The sequence below is a fragment of the Lipotes vexillifer genome, unplaced genomic scaffold, assembly GCF_000442215.2.
Source record: "Lipotes vexillifer unplaced genomic scaffold, Lipotes_vexillifer_v1.1 scaffold392, whole genome shotgun sequence".
Classification (NCBI taxonomy): Eukaryota; Metazoa; Chordata; class Mammalia; order Artiodactyla; family Lipotidae; genus Lipotes; species Lipotes vexillifer.
The window spans coordinates 286,976-305,580 of record NW_006776123.1 but is presented as its reverse complement, the minus strand read 5'-3'; the positions used below and the strand labels follow the sequence as shown (position 1 = coordinate 305,580).

General features: G+C 43.1%; 1 protein-coding gene across 3 annotated transcripts in view; it reads right to left on the bottom strand.

Annotated features, from left to right (window-relative positions):
• Window positions 1-18,605, bottom strand: part of FSHR (follicle stimulating hormone receptor) — a 178,790-nt gene that overhangs the window by 14,350 nt on the left and 145,835 nt on the right. For 2 of the 3 annotated variants that reach the window (XM_007450286.1, XM_007450285.1), the window contains exons 5-8: window positions 14,502-14,573; window positions 13,246-13,323; window positions 7,327-7,395; window positions 7,141-7,215 (exon numbers count right to left, since the gene is read on the bottom strand). In XM_007450286.1, coding sequence (XP_007450348.1) covers window positions 7,141-7,215; window positions 7,327-7,395; window positions 13,246-13,323; window positions 14,502-14,573 — 294 coding nt within the window. The remainder of the gene's footprint in view (window positions 1-7,140; window positions 7,216-7,326; window positions 7,396-13,245; window positions 13,324-14,501; window positions 14,574-18,605) is intronic. The other variant, XM_007450287.1, reaches the window with a different exon arrangement.

Here is an 18,605-nt window from a genome sequence, read left to right as displayed (position 1 = left end):
GGCGGGTGTGTGTGTGTGTGTGTGTGTGTGTGTGTGTGTGTGTGTGTGTGTGTGTGTGTGTGTGTGTGTGTGTGTGTGTGTTTAGAGAGGTACCAAGGAGCACAGATGCACCAGATATATGGGTGAAGGGTACAGCTTGGAGTAGATCCCCCCGGACCCAGCCACCTGAGCCGACATCACATGGATCAGAGACAAGCCACCCAAACTTATAAAACTGTGGGGGAAATGGAATGATTGTTTTAAGCCACTGAGTTTAAGGATAGCTTTTATGCAGAAATAGAGTACCCAAACAGACTCGCATTGACATCTCTGAGATTCTGTCATCCCCATCATTTTTAACAGCTGTAGATGTATTTTTCCTTGAACGCCATTAAGAGTGCAATAGCACTATAGTCTGTATACTTTCTGCCTCTCTCACGTACCATCTTTTGCTTTATATACTAGCTGTTTGTATTTGCATTTTCTCTCTCCTGGAGGGCAGAGGGCTCCTTGCAATCTCAGCAGTGCCTTTCACATAGTAAGCACCCAGAAAATTGTTGCTTTGTTCAAAGATAGGCTGGGGAATGGCACTGATGGAGGATTGGGAAAGGAACTAGATAGATCACCCCAGCCAGCTGTGATGTCTTCTGACCTCTAGCACTTACAGAGACTCTAGTACCTTGTATTATCTCTTCTGCTGTTTCATACTATTCAGCTTTTCATGTATATTTGTTTTGTCTCCTCAGCCAGGTTTCGGATGCTCTGAGAGCAGGGATTACTAAGATACTTTTGTGTTCTATACGGTATTAATATTTGGCACAGAGCTGGGTTCATGAAATCTACTCAGTGGATACTTGTCTGATTAGCAGAGATGCCTCAGCATCATAAAAAAAATGAGAAGTTGAAGCAAGTCCTACAGAAGAGCAATTCTAAAGGGAGAAAGATGCAAGGCAGATTGAGAGGAAATCTGGATTTAAAGGGGGCTCAGCAAAACGGTGCTTCTGCAGCAGGCAATTATATGTGACTGAGAGTATCAAAGGAATCAAGGAAGAGAGCATCCTTGTGCAAAGTTTACAAGGAGATAGACTCAGATTGAAGACTAAATAGACTAATGTGTGTGTGGGTTGACCTGCATGCAATCCAGTGACTAGGTGTTGTTTGGGGAAGCCTGCTCGGGAAGCGTTGGTGCCTCTCTGTCTGCTGAGTGTTCTGGGGTTAGCTTGTATTTCGGCTTCCTCCTCATCACAGCTCCAAAATATGTGAGCTGCTGTCATTTTCACTAGGTGGCTTTGCTTCTGGGGGACTCTGGCATCTTGTCAGTGTCCTGGGATCCCGAGCGTCCGTCCGCTGGTGGATATTGAAAGGAGGGAGTGGTTGGTAGGAGAGAGATGAGAGATGCAGAGTCACTTAGAGTTTGGTAAAGCAAAAGTCTTTAGCAGAAGTGGTTCCTGGGTGATAGGGAAATAAAAGTGTTTGTAGAAGTGTTTACTTCAAGCTTACTGCATACTTGCTGGGGTGAGCAAACATGGAAACTATCATAAGACTTCCATATTTTGGACTGGCAGAAAAATGCTTCTCTGGTATCTCCACGGATTAAGAAAAGTCCATAGACATTTATATCAGCAGGGGAAGGGGTAATCATGGGCTGGTGTTTTTAATCCTTGTCTTTCAGGCTGGTCTCATGCCGGCAGCCTTTCTTTTTAAGGTGCCACTTTGGTTAACATTTCAGCACATGCTACATTCTGGCTGGTTTAGAGAATTTAAATCCTGAAACGTAGTACGAACAGGAGACTCATAAGACAATGGCTGAAGAGATTTAGTAATCCTGAGCTGTTTCAACATTGTTAGGATTCTTGATTTTGAGATACAAAGTAGAAAGGGAAGCAGCAGTCAGTAATAAGACACTGAGTCAGGAGAGTTAAACTGTGCTCTGTGCCCCATTTAATAAAGTGTGTTTTAGCCAGTGCCACAAATTTGATTGAACAATTTCTGCTTTTCCCAGTAAAGATATTGTTACAGGTCAATCATTTCCATAAGTGAGAGCACATTTCTGGTGTATACTACACTGACAAATGGCTAGAAGACCTCTCTTTCATGATCCCAGGCGGAATAAAAAGGCAATTTGCTTATCTATAGGATTGTGCGCACACTGGTAATGGAAGAGAATCATTCTTATACAAACACCTCAGTGTTTGAATCTGAACTATCAAATGAATCTGAGCTATAGCCACATCAATTTGATAAACCATCAGAATATGATTGTACCGGCTCCAGCCTGCAAAGGCAATGCATTAAATTTTCCCCACAGGAAATGGTTTCCCAAGGAAACAGCAATTGCTTGATTGCTAAAAATAAAGAAAGAAAGAAGGAAGGAAAGGAAGGAAGAAAGGAAGGAAGGAAGGAAGAAAAAGAAAACTTGAGTGAGTTCAGAATATCACGTGAAAACTCAGATGGCTACTGATATTCAAGGTCAAGTCTCATGAGGGGGAAGTGAGGATGCTAGACTGCTCCTCGGAAACTCAGTGGAGCTTGTCTGTGTGCCCCTAGCTTTCTCTGCATCTATTTCTCTTTGCAGTGGAACATCTTATCCTTGCACCCTCAGGTGTTCAGAGGCTCCCTGTTTTGCAGTCAACTAAAATTTTTGCCTTCAGGAAAGGAGTTATGTTTGGTTTGGGTGCCCTCCCCTTAACTCTTTTAGAATCCCTTGCATATATCTACTGGGGACAAAACACTGAGCCTCTTGGGGAGGGAGATTTCACCACACTTAGCTCTTGGAGGAGATATTCTGGAGACCCGGCCAAGCTTCCCCGTTCCCAGCACTGGTTCTAGGGCAGTGATTCTCAGTGTGTATTCTGTACCAGAAACGTCAGCTTCACCTGCAAAGTTGTTAGAGGTGCAGGTTCTCAGGCCCACCGCTGACCTGCTGAATCAAAAATTCTGGGGTGGGGGCTTCCCTGGTGGCGCAGTGGTTGAGAATCTGCCTGCCAATGTAGGGGACACGGGTTCGAGCCCTGGTCTGGGAGGATCCCACATGCCGCGGAGCAGCTGGGCCCGTGAGCCACAACTACTGAGCCTGCGCATCTGGAGCCTGTGCTCTGCAGCGGGAGGGGCCGCGACAGTGAGAGGCCCGCGCATTGCGATGAAGAGTGGCCATGCTCGCCGCAACTGGAGAGAGCCCTCGCACAGAAACAAGACCCAACACAGCCAAAAATAAATAAATTAATTAAAAAAAAAATTCAGGGGTGGGCTTCCCTGGTGGCGAAGTGGTTGAGAATCTGCCTGCCGATGCAGGGGACACGGGTTCGTGCCCCAGTCCGGGAAGATCCCACATGCCATGGAGCGGCTAGGCCCGTGAGCCATGGCCGCTGAGCCTGCGCATCCAGAGCCTGTGCTCCGCAACAGGAGAGGCCACAACAGTGAGAGGCCTGTGTACTGCAAAAAAAAAAAAAAAAAAAAAAAATTCTGGGGGTGTGGGGATTAGCCATCTAGGGGTTTACAAGCATGCCAGGTGATTCTGATGCAAGGTCAAATTTAGAACCATGGCTTGAGGGCAGCTGAGGACCACTCACAGCGTAGGTGGCCCATAGCCGAGTTCTGCTCTGAGATTTGCCCTCGCCTGAGTCACCTGAGACTTGGCTCTTCCTCAGGGCCAGCCTGCGCCCGATGACTGTTGATGAAAAGGCCTGGCCCCTTACCTTAATTCAGTCAATTTTGAAGGGCCATCTTAATGCCAGAGCTCCCCATAGGATTAGCGGAAGCTTCTGTTGCAAATGCATTGTAGTTCAACTTCCCTGTTAGCCTGCTTCTGCGTCCATCGAGCACTCCCCACAGACTCCAAGAGCACTATCCAGTAAACCTTTTGCATGCAGATATCCACATCACAGTCTGATTTTCTGGGAGGGGAATCTGACCCAAGCCACGGTCACAGCCCTGACCTGAGCCGCATCTACTGTGGGCTGAGTGGTCTGCACACACTCCTTCTCCAACCCATGAACCGGCAGCACCAGCGTGGGCCGGTCCTCTGCACACACTAAACAAGCAGCTCTCAGGCCAGGGTTTAGCGGGGGTTGGCGCATCAGGTTGCAGAAGCAGGGGATGGGATAGGCCCTAGAGTCCCAGGTTAGCAGCCAGAGAGGCTGGTAAGACATCTGCGGACTAACCTGAAAGCCCCAGAAAAGGAGGCTTGTTGTTCAGCTGATCAACCCTCTTGCCCCTAAGGGGAGGAGGAGACCAGCAGTTACAGGCTGGGCTTTCGGCCAGGATATTGCACGCATATCCTCATGCATTGCAACGGAAAGATGTAGGAATGTATTATCACTCTCTACCTTTTTAAGTCATGGCAAGTGCTGCATAATTCCTTTGGACTTTCTATCAATTTTAGTCACTGTTTCTGTGGTAAAAGGGTGGAAAATGGGCCTGTAACTCGAGGACCCTGCAGAACTGCTGGTGATCACGGCATCCCTTCTCGCTGGCATTCGTGGCAGGGCTGGCTGCGGATTCATGTTTGTTTTCCACTGAACACTGATCAGACACACTGCACAGTGCCTCAGCCTGGAACCTGCTTGTCAACGGCAGGGGGCGTTCTTCTGTGCTGTGCTGTGTGTGTGTGTGTGTGTGTGTGTGTGTGTCACTTACTGGTGTCCTTGGGCTCAGGGGTCTGGTGTTTATAGTTATCTTCCCCCCTATTTTAGTTCACAGTTAATTTTAGGGGCCCTTTTAGATGTTTGATTGGACATGTTTATGTACTTTTGGTGACATGGTATGTTGGGACTGCGTGGGGTGTAAGGCAAGACACCTAGTTTCTGGTTTAAGCTCTGCCACTTAACAGCGGCGGTGTGATCGATAGCAGGTCACTTCGCATTTCTGTCTCTGGTGTCCTCGGCTGGGTAATGAGCTAGTTGGGGATCCTGTCCAACTTGAGTGTTCTCAGTAGCAGACAGTGGTTAAGGTGCTGTGATTTTATAGTGTACCTGGTTCAGGTCACATATGAAAACCTACCCCATCACAGGTATGTTCTTACGTAACAGATAGAGGTGCCTATTTAGGCACATTCAAAACCCTCAGGACTGTGAGCTAAGTGAAATTGGCACACTGCTATTCTGCTGGTCAAAGGCATCAAAAGCACTTTCTCTAAGTCTCTCTGTCTCCCAGGTACTCTAAGAATAAGAAACATTGACTAAGCATTACAAGTTCTGAAGACTCCGTATATTGGAACACAGGGACTCTATGCCTGGCGCTTCCCGTTTGTTACACCCGTGTCCTACTTGGTGCCTCATAGGGCACATCATGACCTGATATTATTAAGTTGCATATTGGTTCTATTGTCTGACTCCCCCTCATAAGAATGTAAGCTTTCTGTGAGGAAAAACTTTTGTTCCTTGCACTATATGCAGTGCATAGCACACAGCTGGTGCTTAAGATCTATCTGTGAGTGAATCAATGAGTGAATATATAAATATAAATATATATATACACACACACACACATATATAATATTATTAAGCTTCAAACAGTATTAGGAAATAGGTATTATTGTTTCTGCCATTTCTTTGTTTGTTTCTGCCATTTTTTAGGTGAGGAAACCGAGGTTTAGAGAGGTGAAAGAACTGGTTTTAAACCTAGGTAGTCTGCTCTGGCATCTGTGCTTTAATCATGTGGACACTCCCTTCGTTCGTACGTATTGCCTATCTGAAACCAGGCATTCCGGAATAATCTTTGAACTTTTTCAAAGAGACAGAGTCCCATATAAGGTCACAACATATCCTTTATCATCAGTAATAACCATTTATGGAGTTTCTGCTCTACCATACAGGATCTCATTCCAGAGATGCATGGGTTCCAGCCTGAATACAGTCGCCCCTTGGTGTCTGTTGGGGATTGGTTCCAGGACCCACCGCAGATACCAAAATCCACAGATGCCCAAGTTTCATAGCCCTGTCCTCCTTATCCATGATTCCACATCGAGGATTCAACCAGCCACAGATAGTATATATTTATTGAAAAATATCCACATGTAAGTGGACTCAGTTCAAACCTGTGTTGTTCAAGGGTCAACTGGAGAAGCTCTTTGGTGAAAATGAAGAGATGTTGATAGATGGTACATAGATAGGTAGATAATATATATACTGACTGCCAAGTAAGAGGTGCCGGCTAGTGGCTCCCAAATGCCCCAGCTGGCCTTAGGCAGGCTATATGAGGATCATCTAGCAAACCTTTACATCTAGTCACGTTTATCTATTTCTTTGCTCACTATTTCTTCTTGCTTCTGACTCCTTCCTTCCAGATTCCTTTCTTATTCCCACAGTACATTTGTCAGTAGATGTAGTGGGTCTTGCTTGGAGCCTAGGAAAACACATTTTTAAAAAGCCCTTGCAGATTTGGGCCCCTGCAGCCATGAAGACTGTGTGAATCACAGGAGGAGGCATTCACTGTTGGCTGAGATTGTCAGGGAAGAGGTGGGTGACCCTTGTGGAAGAGCAGGGCCTGATGAGAAGAGAATAGGGGAGAGTCTCTCTTGGGGGGAGAAATGGAGATGAGGAAGCAATAATAGGAGGAGGGGTGCTGATGCAAGGCTGAGAGGCACTGGGTACGTCCCAAGAGATCTGGAATCCAGACAAAGAGGATCCAGACATAAATGTGTGTGTATATCTCACTGGTTTGAGGGAAACTCCTGGACATTGAGAGTGAGGAAGGAGAACTGTGCTTTCCCTTTCAGGGAAGAGATGTATAGCAGAGTGGTTAGGAGTGTACTATGAGTTAAACCAGTTTGGTGTGGAATCTGTGCTCTAAAATTTCTGTGCCCTTGGATGAATTGACCCCTCCAGGCAAGCCCATTTTTTCTTCTCTAAAATGGGACTAATAGCTCCTACCACAGAGGTTGTTGTAAGGATTAAATTAGAAAATTCGTCTTAGTTTTTAAAACACTGACTAGGACTTGGTAAGTGCTCATTAAATGTTAGTTGTTGTTGTCACTCTTGCTACTTTACTGAAATTTAGAATGTGGATCAGCCCTAAATTGTCCTATAAATCTTTGCAGATGACACAAATAAAATTTGATCTTAATTGCCAGCCCTGCATCATAAGCTTCCCTGAATTGGAGAAAGTTGACTTCTAACGTAAGATGCTGATCTCTTGCATACGGACGTGGGGGAAGCTACTCACAGAATGACTGGTCCAGAGGCTCCCTGGAAAACATCATTAGGCAATTCTTCCAAATTATTGTTATCACTTAGATTCCTGGGGATGGAGTTGAGGAAAGAAGAAGGGAAACACGAAGCCATGTAAACATTACTGTTGTAAGAGCCATTTCCCTCTAAATGACCTGGAAGGATAGTCAGGGCTACTTACAGCTCATCTAGTTGGGTTCCATTGAATGCACAGTTGTGTATTTCTTGAATCCCATTCTTACTCAGCCATCTGAAATAAAAGACCCATTAAAAAACCAATACTGTAGGATGCAGACAATACATGGGTTTCATAGTTGGAAGCACTGGGGCAGGGTCAGACAGCACAGGTGAGTGGCATAAATAAAATACCACCCTTAAAGCTTGGGGATGGGGTGGAAGGGAGACTGATTGATCACTGGATAACCTTTTGTAACATTGGAAGTTTGCGTTATGTGCATGTATTACTTATTCAGAGAAATAAATGAAATTTAATTTTGAGAAGGCACACTTAGGCATAGCAGCCTGGATGCCAGAAGGTCTTTGCACACATCAGTTGTGTGCAGAGACAATGCCATGGAGAGAGCAGACAAAGATCTGTCCCGTCCTGAAGGACAGAAATCATACAGTTATCGAACAAGTGTTTATAAGACGGAGTTGTATCACCTTTCTCTATGGCCTTAAGCCTCTCACTCAGGCTCATTCACAGCAGCAGGCCTGGCTGTCATCAAAAAGTGATCTAATTAAGCTGTCAGACAACGTGCACATCTCCCGTGACCTACAGGGACTTGCTTATTGGAGGTTTGTGGAGGTGGCTCTGGGTTAAGCCAGAAAGGAAGAGAAATCAGTGATAGAGACTGTGGGCCGTGGCGGGGTGAGGTTGTGTGAGTGGGTGCCGGGGGGAGGCTCTGGGGGAGGGGGGTGCTGGATGTGGAATAGTCATCCTGATTGTACCAAGAAGGTCAGTGAGCAGGTTTGCCTGGACAGGGGAGCCCGAGGACACCTTGGGCTGACAGCTCTGCGTTGCTGTGCCCCTAGATGGATCTGAAAACAAAAGCAGAAATCCAAGGTCGGGAGAGCTTAGCCTGAAGAGCCTCTGATCCGTTGCTCTTGATTTGCTGTCAGGTCCTTTCCCTTGTCAGGCTCAGTAGGTGTACAAATCACACTGTTCCAAAAGCTGACCCAGAGAAGTTTCCGTGTGTTCGGGACCTCGATGGTTTCCGGTGCTGCAATGGGTAGCTCAACACGCTTAAAATCACAGGAGGACAGCTGCGTGTGTTTTTCTTCCTCCTGAAAGCCAGTTAGCTGAAAATCCACACAGGAGTAATGCAAGTCTTTCAAAACATTAGCAACCAATTGGTGGCTTCCGATGGCCAAGAAGTGTCTGTGCATCCCAAGTCCTGCCTGCCCCACGCCTACCCAGGTGTCCCCAGCACATCCAGCCTCCTGACTGTTTTGTCAGCCTATTCCCGGGGGAGTGACAGTCGCTGAAGCGGCTGCCCCGAACCTGTGGGAGGTGGATCCTGGGGGTTTTGGATCAAACAAAGGGGTCAGCAAACTTTTTCTATAGGAGGCCCAATAATAAATTTTAGGTTTTGTGGGGTTAAGCAAAATGAGAATATTATTGTTACATAGGTTCTTTATATAGGTACTTATAAAACAATTGTCACGAAATTTTTATTGACCAAACTTAAAGTATAATAGTAATAATAGAGCACAATTTTCTTTTGTAGTATAGGGCTACAATTGAAAAGAATGAATTTTTTTCTTGTGTTGGGGGTAACATTTTGCTTCATTTAGGTTTGGTGTTTGTGTTCCCTACCATCAAAATCTTCACTTATGAAAGCTAGTCCTAGATCAGGACCAGATGTGCCACACTGGGTGTAGTTGGCTGACCCTTAACCCAACAAAAGCAGTGTGCAAATCCATATGAGCTCTACCTAACTTTTTTTCTATAGACTAAATTAACGTTTTCTGCATGTATATGTCATGCAAATAGATGTTGCTATGATTAAATAAAATGCAGACTAATTTAAAAGAATTATTGTATTTAAAGTAGCCCTTTGTCTTTATGGATTTTCTTAATCAATAGATGCCATCACATGGGGAGCGGGTGGCATTTTTTGATGTCGTCAACAGATCAGCACGCAAAAAACATACTATGTACAGAATTCTTGCCCTGGGTTTACATTAGGCTGTAGGACTCTCAAACTACTACCAGAGAAGCTGATATTTATCACCTATATGCCTAGTTTCTTAAGAGAGGTAGTGCTGGTTTTAAAACCAACCTCATGATGATGGTGACGACAAACAGGGCAGAGCGTCAGCTAAGGAGTAACTGAATCATGCTTTCCTTAGTCGTTTTGTTTTGTCCCTTCCCTAGTGTGTTCACGCAGTGCAGGCTCAGGAGGCTCCAGAAGCAGAGTCTGCCCTCATCCTAAAGAATGAAGGTGCTGGGGGACTTGGCCCGTGAAATCTCCTTGAGGGGCAGGCAAGTGAGATGGAAGCTGGCTGAGGAAGGGAGGAAACGCACAGGAAGTGAGCAGTTCCTGTGGCCGGGCTGTGCTGGGAGATGGCACCCGTGTAACCTCATTTCATCTCTTCTGAATTAGCCCGTTCTGCTGGTCGGCCATAGCTAGGTATTTCCCTGTTCAGAATTTCTGGTTGCAGGGCAGAGTAGGGGTGGCTGCTAGCCAAGTGTCTGATAATCCTTCATTGTTGGGCTGTTTTTAAAACAATATATATTTGTATATATAGAACAGGGCTTCACGATTTTGAAAGATGCCAATGTATAAAAAGCTTTTCCAGTCATCAGAGCCATTTTGCCAGGCTTTTTTTTTTTTTTTTTTTTTTCCTTACCCTTCAGGTATTTTTAAATGTCACCCAATCTATTTCCGGGTTTATTTCCTTCATCATTTCAACTTTATGAATTTTATGTTTAAGGCTTATCCCATGAGACCCAAATAGTATCTGCAGATTGGAAGAACCCCGGCCATGGCGCATGGGCCCAGCTGCTCCGCGGTATGTGGGATCTTCCCGGATCAGGGCACGAACCCGTGTCCCCTGCATTGGCAGGCGGACTCCCAACCCCTGCGCCACCAGGGAAGCCCCAGTCTTTTTTTTTTTTTTTTTTTTCCCTGAGTACCCGTGGATGTCCCTAGGAGGAGAAAGTGCCCCTGCATCTAGACATAGCGCCTGGACTAAGCGCAACTGGAGACTTAAGTTGTGGTGAGTGTGGATCTTCTGATTCTGTTATCTATGGATTAAGGGCCATCTGAGGTTAAAAAAAAAAAAAGAAAAGATGCTTTTCTCACAAATGTGAATTTATCCTTTAGAGACATGTCTGAGAAATGCTGACTCTTAGGAAAGCTGTCCTCACTAGGAGAGTATGCTCTCAGCTCTGGGGAACCACACAGTATCCGTGGACAGGAATCAGTGAAGAGTGGCTATGATCTCTATGCTTCTTTTGTAGTTTTGGGCTTGCGGGACACTCTCCAAAGTTCTTATTTCCTCAAATTCTTTTCCTCCACTTGGGAAAGGTTAAGACTAGGTAGATCAGGACAGGTTGCCTTCTGTCTTATGTTCTGGACAAAAAGGATGTGTGTCAGTATGCAAAACTGTGAGAACGTTATTAGTACAAACGGACCTTTTTAAAAAATTGAGATAATGGACATCTAACATTGTATTAATTTCAGGTTACCACTTATATATTTTCTATAAAAATACTCTGGGAGTTCCCTGGTGGTCTAGTGTTAGGACTCTGTGCTTTCACTGCTGTGGCCTGGGTTCAATCCCAGGTCAGGAAACTAAGATCTCACAAGCGGCCAAAAAAACCCCTCTACCACATGAACTAATTTTGCCACATGAACTAATTTTGAATCACTGTATTTAAAAATGACACAAATGTTTAGAGCAACTTTCTTTTTTTTAAATATAAATTTATTTATTTATTTATTTATGGCTGCGTTGGGTCATCGTTGCTGCGTGCAGGCTTTTCTCTAGTTGCGGTGAGCGGGGGCTACTCTTCGTTGCGGTGTGTGGGCTTCTCATTGCGGTGGCTTCTCTTGTAGCGGAGCACGGGCTCTAGGCACGCGGGCTTCAGTAGTTGTGGCACGTGAGCTCAGTAGTTGTGGCTTGCGGGCTCTAGAGCACAGGCTCAGTAGTTGTGGTTGCTCCGCGGCATGTGGGAACTTCCCGGACCAGGGCTCGAACCCGTGTCCCCTGCATTGGCAGGCTGATTCTTAACCACTGCACCACCAGGGAAGTCCCTAGAGCAACATTTAAAGAAGCACAAGCGTCCAGGTACAACTGACTACATTTATCACTAATCTCTTCCCTCCATTATGTAGCCAAGGAGTCCTTTTGCTGCAACACACCAGGCCCGTATTACTCAGGTACTCACTATTTTCCAAAAGTTCCTTTTTAGCTTTTTTTTTTTTTTTTAACCTCCTTGGCCTTGAAGATTCTGTTTCCTCTGCTCGTCCTTTGCCAGTGCTGTGGCTAAATCCCACTCGTCTTTTAAGGGCCGTCTTAGACCCAACATCCTTTCTCAGCCACCTTCCTTCCCTCATTCAACTCTTCCTTCAGGCCTCGCATCAAATCACATTATACCTTCTTTATGCTTAGAACAATTGCTTTTATTTTGCACGTATTTCATGCTGCTTTTTTCTTTTGCTTTCCCTTTCCCTCATACTTCTCACACCCCATCAACTCTTTCCAACACACACACACAGATTCCAAATATCATGAGCATATTAAGTGAAAGGATTAGGTATTACCTACAGTTTTGTCCTACTACTGTGTACTCTGAATACAGGCCTTTGCTTTTATTTTTTCCTTCATACATCCTATTTCTCTGCTAATCTCTTTCAAACCTTTTCTGTTGTTCTCTGTAATAAATTGACATCAAATACTGTGCTTAGCTTTATTCTTCAGTATCTTCTCATCTCTGCCTACTGTTTCTCTCTGTCCTCCTCCCACCACCTTCCTCCTTTTTTTTGCTTTTTTTTGTTTTTTTGCTTTTCGGTATAGATGGGTCTCTAAATCGTATTATTGTTTTGAGAAAGACTAAAATTCTTTCTGGACTAGAACTTACCTTTTGTACATATCAGCATATTGAAACACATGTATATTTTTTTAAAAAACACAACATTTGTGAAATGTAAAGAGAAAATACTTTTCTTACAGATGTAATTGCAATAACCAGTTCCCCAAATGTCATTCTATGCATCTAACTTCCATGGATCCCACAAACACCTCGGTAACCCCTGGTGCCCTATTTCTTGGCCATCTCGGGAAGCGGGTAAACTGCCACGCAGGCTACTGGCACAAACAGTTAGAAGGTATTCCATTAACAGTGCATTTAAAAACTTTCCCAAAAGTCAGAGAGATTAACTCAAGCTCATTAAAAAACGTGATTGTTCCAAGAAAATGAGAAGTCATCTTATATGCTCAGCATGGGGCTGAACAGAAGCTGCTTGGCATGGTTATGAGGGAATATCCATGTCTTTTTTTTTTTTTTTTTCTTTTCTTTGCGGTACACGGGCCTCTCACTGTTGTGGCCTCTCCCGTTGCGGAGCACAGGCTCCGGACGCGCAGACTCAGCGGCCGTGGCTCACGGGCCCAGCCGCTCCGCGGCATGTGGGATCCTCCTGGACTGGGGCACGAGCCCGCGTCCCCTGCATCGGCAGGCGGACTCCTAACCACTGCGCCACCAGGGAAGCCCTCTTTGTCTTCTTGATTCAGACTCCTTCTTGGTCTTTTTCTTTGGGCAACAAAAGCCTTGCCAGGCAATATCTAGCTTTATTGATGTGTGAGTTATTCTGGGCCTCAGAACAGATGTTGCATCACAGGAGACCATCATTCAAAGAGCAATTTTAAATACTCGAATTGCACCACAGAATCATAAATTATTAACATGTCTCCATGTTGTGATTTGGAAATGTAAAGATGGGAAATGAGAGATAAACACAGAACCAGAGAGAAACTGGAAAGGTGAAATGCCAAAGTTACCCAAACCAAAAAAGGAGCATACCATTATGAGAAAGAAATCATTACATGAAAAACCAAATGTTCCTCCACTGGAGTTTTTTTCTTTACTTACAGAATCATACTTTCAAAACTTAGCCCCACGAAAGAATTTCTTTCAACTGTGTGGATGTTTATATTATCTTGAATGTCTCTAGAAGAAAGTACAGACAAATTAGGTATTTATGTCAGCTCCACTCCATGTCACCTCCCCACAAGTAGTCTACTTGGCATGGTATAATCTTTAGCTGAGGTAATGTTGGAATAGCTGTTGTTCTGAAGGTTGATGAGCTCAATGTTGGGGAAGTGAATGGCGTCTCATTTACCTTTAGTATATCAGTTCTTCTTAACAGTGGAATTGCAGACATGCAGCCTCTTCCCTCTCTGAAAGTCTTCTTAGCTAATTCAACTGTGCTGAGGTTCTAAGAGACTCATTTGTTACCCTTGCCTCCACAGTAGGTACCTGATCAATAGGACAAAGTCACTTAAGCTGACCTTTCATCTCCAGACCAAACTTCTCCATCCACCTTACTTGGGCCTTCATCTTCCTCCATCTCAATCCCCCTCTCAAAGCTAGTTTCCTTCCTCTGTTCTCCTTGGGTCACAGAAATTTTTATCATTGGTTTTTCTCCTCCTGACTGAAAGGATGAAGAAAGTCTCGGTTTTCTGTTTGTACCCCTCATCCTCTGAAGCTTCCCTGTTGGGTCTGATCTAACATGTAAATGTAAAAGGAGTAAATTGCTCGGAACAATTTGAGAAATGGGGGATGTTCTCTAGTTTTCCCTCTCCCTCCCTCTCTCCTTCCTTCCTTAGCTCATTGCGTCTCTTCCCTACCTCTTCCTTTTGGGTCCGTCCAGATTCTTAACAATTTCACTATTGAAAATAGACTTGCTATTATACATTGACTTTTCTCTTGCTCTTTCAAAATACATTGTCATTGACACTTCAGTGTGAGTTTGTCAGGTGGTTTCTTTATGCTTAGGGCGGCTTGGGAATTCTGGAGGGAAGAGGAGAGGATGGTGGACGACAAAGGGGGTTACAGGAGGGAGGTATGTAAGGTACTATATAGTGAAGAAAGGCGAGGCTTCCTGATTTGCTCCAAGCTGGCCCTGTTGACAACTGTCTTACTGAGGAGCCTGCTGACTTTCTCCAAACTGAGATTAGCTGGTCTTAAGGTAAAACCGAGGACACTCGCTGTTTGCCTGCTTAGCTCTGCTCACCCAGAGCAACATCTTTGGAGGATGTAGACTACACAGTGCATATTACAGGCCCAGAGGCTGTTGGGCAGGACAGCTATCGAGTAAAGTGTTGGTAACCACTCTTCAAACTTACAGTAAAACCTTTTGGAGAGACTGAATCTTGTGAACAGCTGGCAAGTGCTTAATACCTGTGTTGGATATTAACCTAGAAAGAGACAAACTGAGAGTGAGTGAAAAATGAAGCTGGTTGTTTTAACAATTGCTAGAGTCTAAGCTTTCCAAATTCAAAATATCAATTTTGAGCTTTCAGAAAAACCTACCAGAAAATCCCATAATACACCTGAATCATGCTAATGTTTTCTATTTTAAGACTCTAACCAGGGTCTAGGAAGCTACTGATACCTTAGAGAAAGGAAACTTACACTTCAGGCAGAAAGATCTGCTAGTATGCCACAAGGCATACCTTTTTTTTTTTTTAATTATTAACAGCTTTATTGGAGTATAATTGCTTTACAGTGGTGTGTTAGTTTCTGCTTTATAACAAAGTGAATCAGCTATACATATACATATGTTCCCATATCTCTTCCCTCTTGCATCTCCCTCCCTCCCACCCTCCCTATCCCACCCCTCTAGGTGGTCGCAAAGCACCAAGCTGATCTCCCTGTGCTATGTGGCTGCTTCCCACTAGCTCTCCGTTTTACGTTTGGTAGTGTATATATGTCCATTGCCACTCCCTCACTTTGTCACAGCTTACCCTTGCCCCTCCCCATATCCTCAAGTCTATTCTCCAGTAGGTCTCTGTGTTTATTCCAGTCTTGCCCCTAGGTTCTTCATGACCTTTTTTTTCCTTAGATTCCATATATATGTGTTAGCATACGGTATTTGTTTTCCTTTCTGACTTGCTTTACTCTGTACAACAGACTCGAGGTCCATCCACCTTACTACAAATAACTCAATTTCGTTTCTTTTTATGGCTGAGTAATATTCCATTGTATATATGTGCCACATCTTCTTTATCCATTCATCTGTTGATGGACACTTAGGTTGCTTCCACATCCTGGCTATTGTAAATAGAGCTGCAATGAACATTTTGGTATATGACTCTTTTTGAATTATGGTTTAGTCAGGGTATATGCGCAGTAGTGGGATTTCTGGGTCATATGGTAGTTCTATTTGTAGTTTTTTAAGGAAACTCCATACTGTTCTCCTTAGTGGCTGTATCAATTGACATTCCCACCAACAGTGCAAGAGGGTTCCCTTTTCTCCACACACTCTCCAGCATTTATTGTTTCTAGATTTTTTGATGATGGCCATTCTGACCGGTGTGAGATGATATCTCATTGTAGTTTTGATTTGCATTTCTCTAATGATTAATGATGTTGAACATTCTTTCATGCGTCTGTTGGCAGTCTGTATATCTTCTTTGGAGAAATGTCTATTTAGGTCTTCTGCCCATTTTTGGATTGGGTTGTTTGTTTTTTTGATATTGAGCTGCATGAGCTGCTTGTAAATTTTGGAGATTAATCGTTTGTCAGTTGCTTCATTTGCAAATATTTCCTCCCATTCTGAGGGTTGTCTTTTGGTCTTGTTTATGGTTTCCTTTGCTGTGCAAAAGCTTTGAAGTTTCATTAGGTCCCATTTGTTTATTTTTGTTTTTATTTCCATTTCTCTAGGAGGTGGGTCAAAAAGGATCTTGCTGTGATTTATGTCATAGAGTGTTCTGCCTATGTTTTCCTCTAAGAGTTTGATAGTGTCTGGCCTTAGAGTTAGGTCTTTAATCCACTTTGAGTTTATTTTTGTGTATGGTGTTAGGGAGTGTTCTAATTTCACACTTTTACATGTACCTGTCCAGTTTTCCCAGCACCACTTATTGAAGGGGCTGTCTTTTCTCTACTGTATATTCTTGCCTCCTTTATCAAAGATAAGGTGACCGTATGTGCGTGGGTTTATCTCTAGCCTTTCTATCCTGTTCCATTGATCTGTATTTCTGTTTTTGTGCCAGTACCACACTGTCTTGATTATGGTAGCTTTGTAGTATAGTCTGAAGTCAGGGAGCCTGATTCCTCCAGCTCTGTTTTTCGTTCTCAAGATTGCTTTGGCTATTTGGGGTCTTTTGTGTTTCCATACAAATTGGGAAATTTTTTGTTCTAGTTCTGTGAAAAATGCCAGTGGTAGTTTGATAGGGATTGCATTGAATCTGTAGATTGCTTTGGGTAGTAGAGTCATTTTCACAGTGTTGATTCTTCCAATCCAAGAACATGGTATATCTCTCCATCTATTTGTATCATCTTTAATTTCTTTCATGAGTGTGTTATAATTTTCTGCATGCAGGTCTTTTGTCCCCTTAGGTAGGTGTATTCCTAGATATTTTATTCTTTTTGTTGCAGTGGTAAATGGAGTTAATATGGTTAATCACATTGATAGATTTGCGTATATTGAAGAATCCTTGCATTCCTGGAATAAACCCCACTTGATCATGGTGTATGATCCTTTTAATGTGCTGTTGGATTCTGTTTGCTAGTATTTTGTTGAGGATTTTTGCATCTATGTTCATCAGTGATATTGGCCTGTAGTTTTCTTTCTTTGTGACATCCTTGTCTGGTTTTGGTATCAAGGTGATGGTGGCCTCGTAGAATGAGTTTGGGAGTGTTCCTCCCTCTGCTATATTTTGGAAGAGTTTGAGAAGGATAGGTGTTAGCTCTTCTCTAAATGTTTGATAGAATTCGCCTGTGAAGCCATCTGGTCCTGGGCTTTTGTTTGTTGGAAGATTTTTAATCACAGTTTCGATTTCAGTGCTTGTGATTGGTCTGTTCACGTATTCTATTTCTTCCTGGTTCAGTCTTGGCAGGTTGCGCATTTCTAAGAATTTGTCCATTTCTTCCAGGTTGTCCATTTTATTGGCATAGAGTTGCTTGTAGTAATCTCTCATGATCCTTTGTCTTTCTGCAGTGTCAGTTGTTACTTCTCCTTTTTCACTTATAATTCTATTGATTTGAGTCTTGTCCATTTTTTTCTTGATGAGTCTGGCTAATGGTTTATCAATTTTGTTTATCTTCTCAAAGAACCAGCTTTTAGTTTTATTGATCTTTGCTATTGTTTCCTTCATTTCTTTTTCATTTTTTTCTGATCTGATCTTTATGATTTCTTTCCTTCTGCTAACTTTGGGGGTTTTGTTCTTTTTTCTCTAATTGCTTTAGGTGCAAGGTTAGGTTGTTTATTTGAGATGTTTCCTGTTTCTTAAGGTAGGATGGTATTGCTATAAACTTCCCTCTTAGAGCTGTTTTTGCTGCATCCCATAGGTTTTGGGTCGTCGTGTCTCCATTGTCATTTGTTTCTAGGTATTTTTTGATTTCCTCTTTGATTTCTTCAGTGATCACTTCGTTATTAAGTAGTGTATTGTTTAGCCTTCATGTGTTTGTAGTTTTTACAGATCTTTTTCTGTAATTGATATCTAGTCTCATTGCGTTGTGGTCGGAAAAGATACTTGATATGATTTCAATTTTCTTAAATTTACCAAGGCTTGATTTGTGACCCAAGATATGATGTATCCTGGAGAATGTTCCATGAGCACTTGAAAAGAATGTGTATTCTGTTGTTTTTGGATGGAATGTCCTATAAATGTCAATTAAGTCCATCTTGTTTAATGTATCATTTAAAGCTTGTGCTTCCTTGTTTATTTTCATTTTGGACGATCTGTGCATTGGTGAAAGTGGGATGTTAAAGTCCCCTACTGTGAATGTGTTACTGTCAATTTCCCCTTTTATGGCTGTTACTAATTGCCTTATGTATTGAGGTGCTCCTATGTTGGGTGCATAAATATTTACAATTGTTATACCTTCTTCTTGGATTGATCCCTTGATCATTATGTAGTGTCCTTCTTTGTCTCTTGTAATAGTCTTTATTTTAAAGTCAATTTTGTCTGATATGAGAATTGCTACTCCAGCTTTCTTTTGGTTTCCATTTGCATGGAATATCTTTTTCCATCCCCTCACTTTCAGTCTGTATGTGTCCCTAGGTCTGAAGTGGGTTTGTTGTAGACAGAAAATATACAGGTCTTGTTTTTGTATCCATTCAGCCAGTCTGTGTCTTTTGGTGGGAGCATTTAATCCATTTACATTTAAGGTAATTATCGATATTTATGTTCCTATTCCCATTTTCTTAATTGTTTTGGGTTTGTTATTGTAGGTGTTTTCCTTTTCTTGTGTTTCCTGCGTAGAGAAGTTTGTTTAGCATTTGT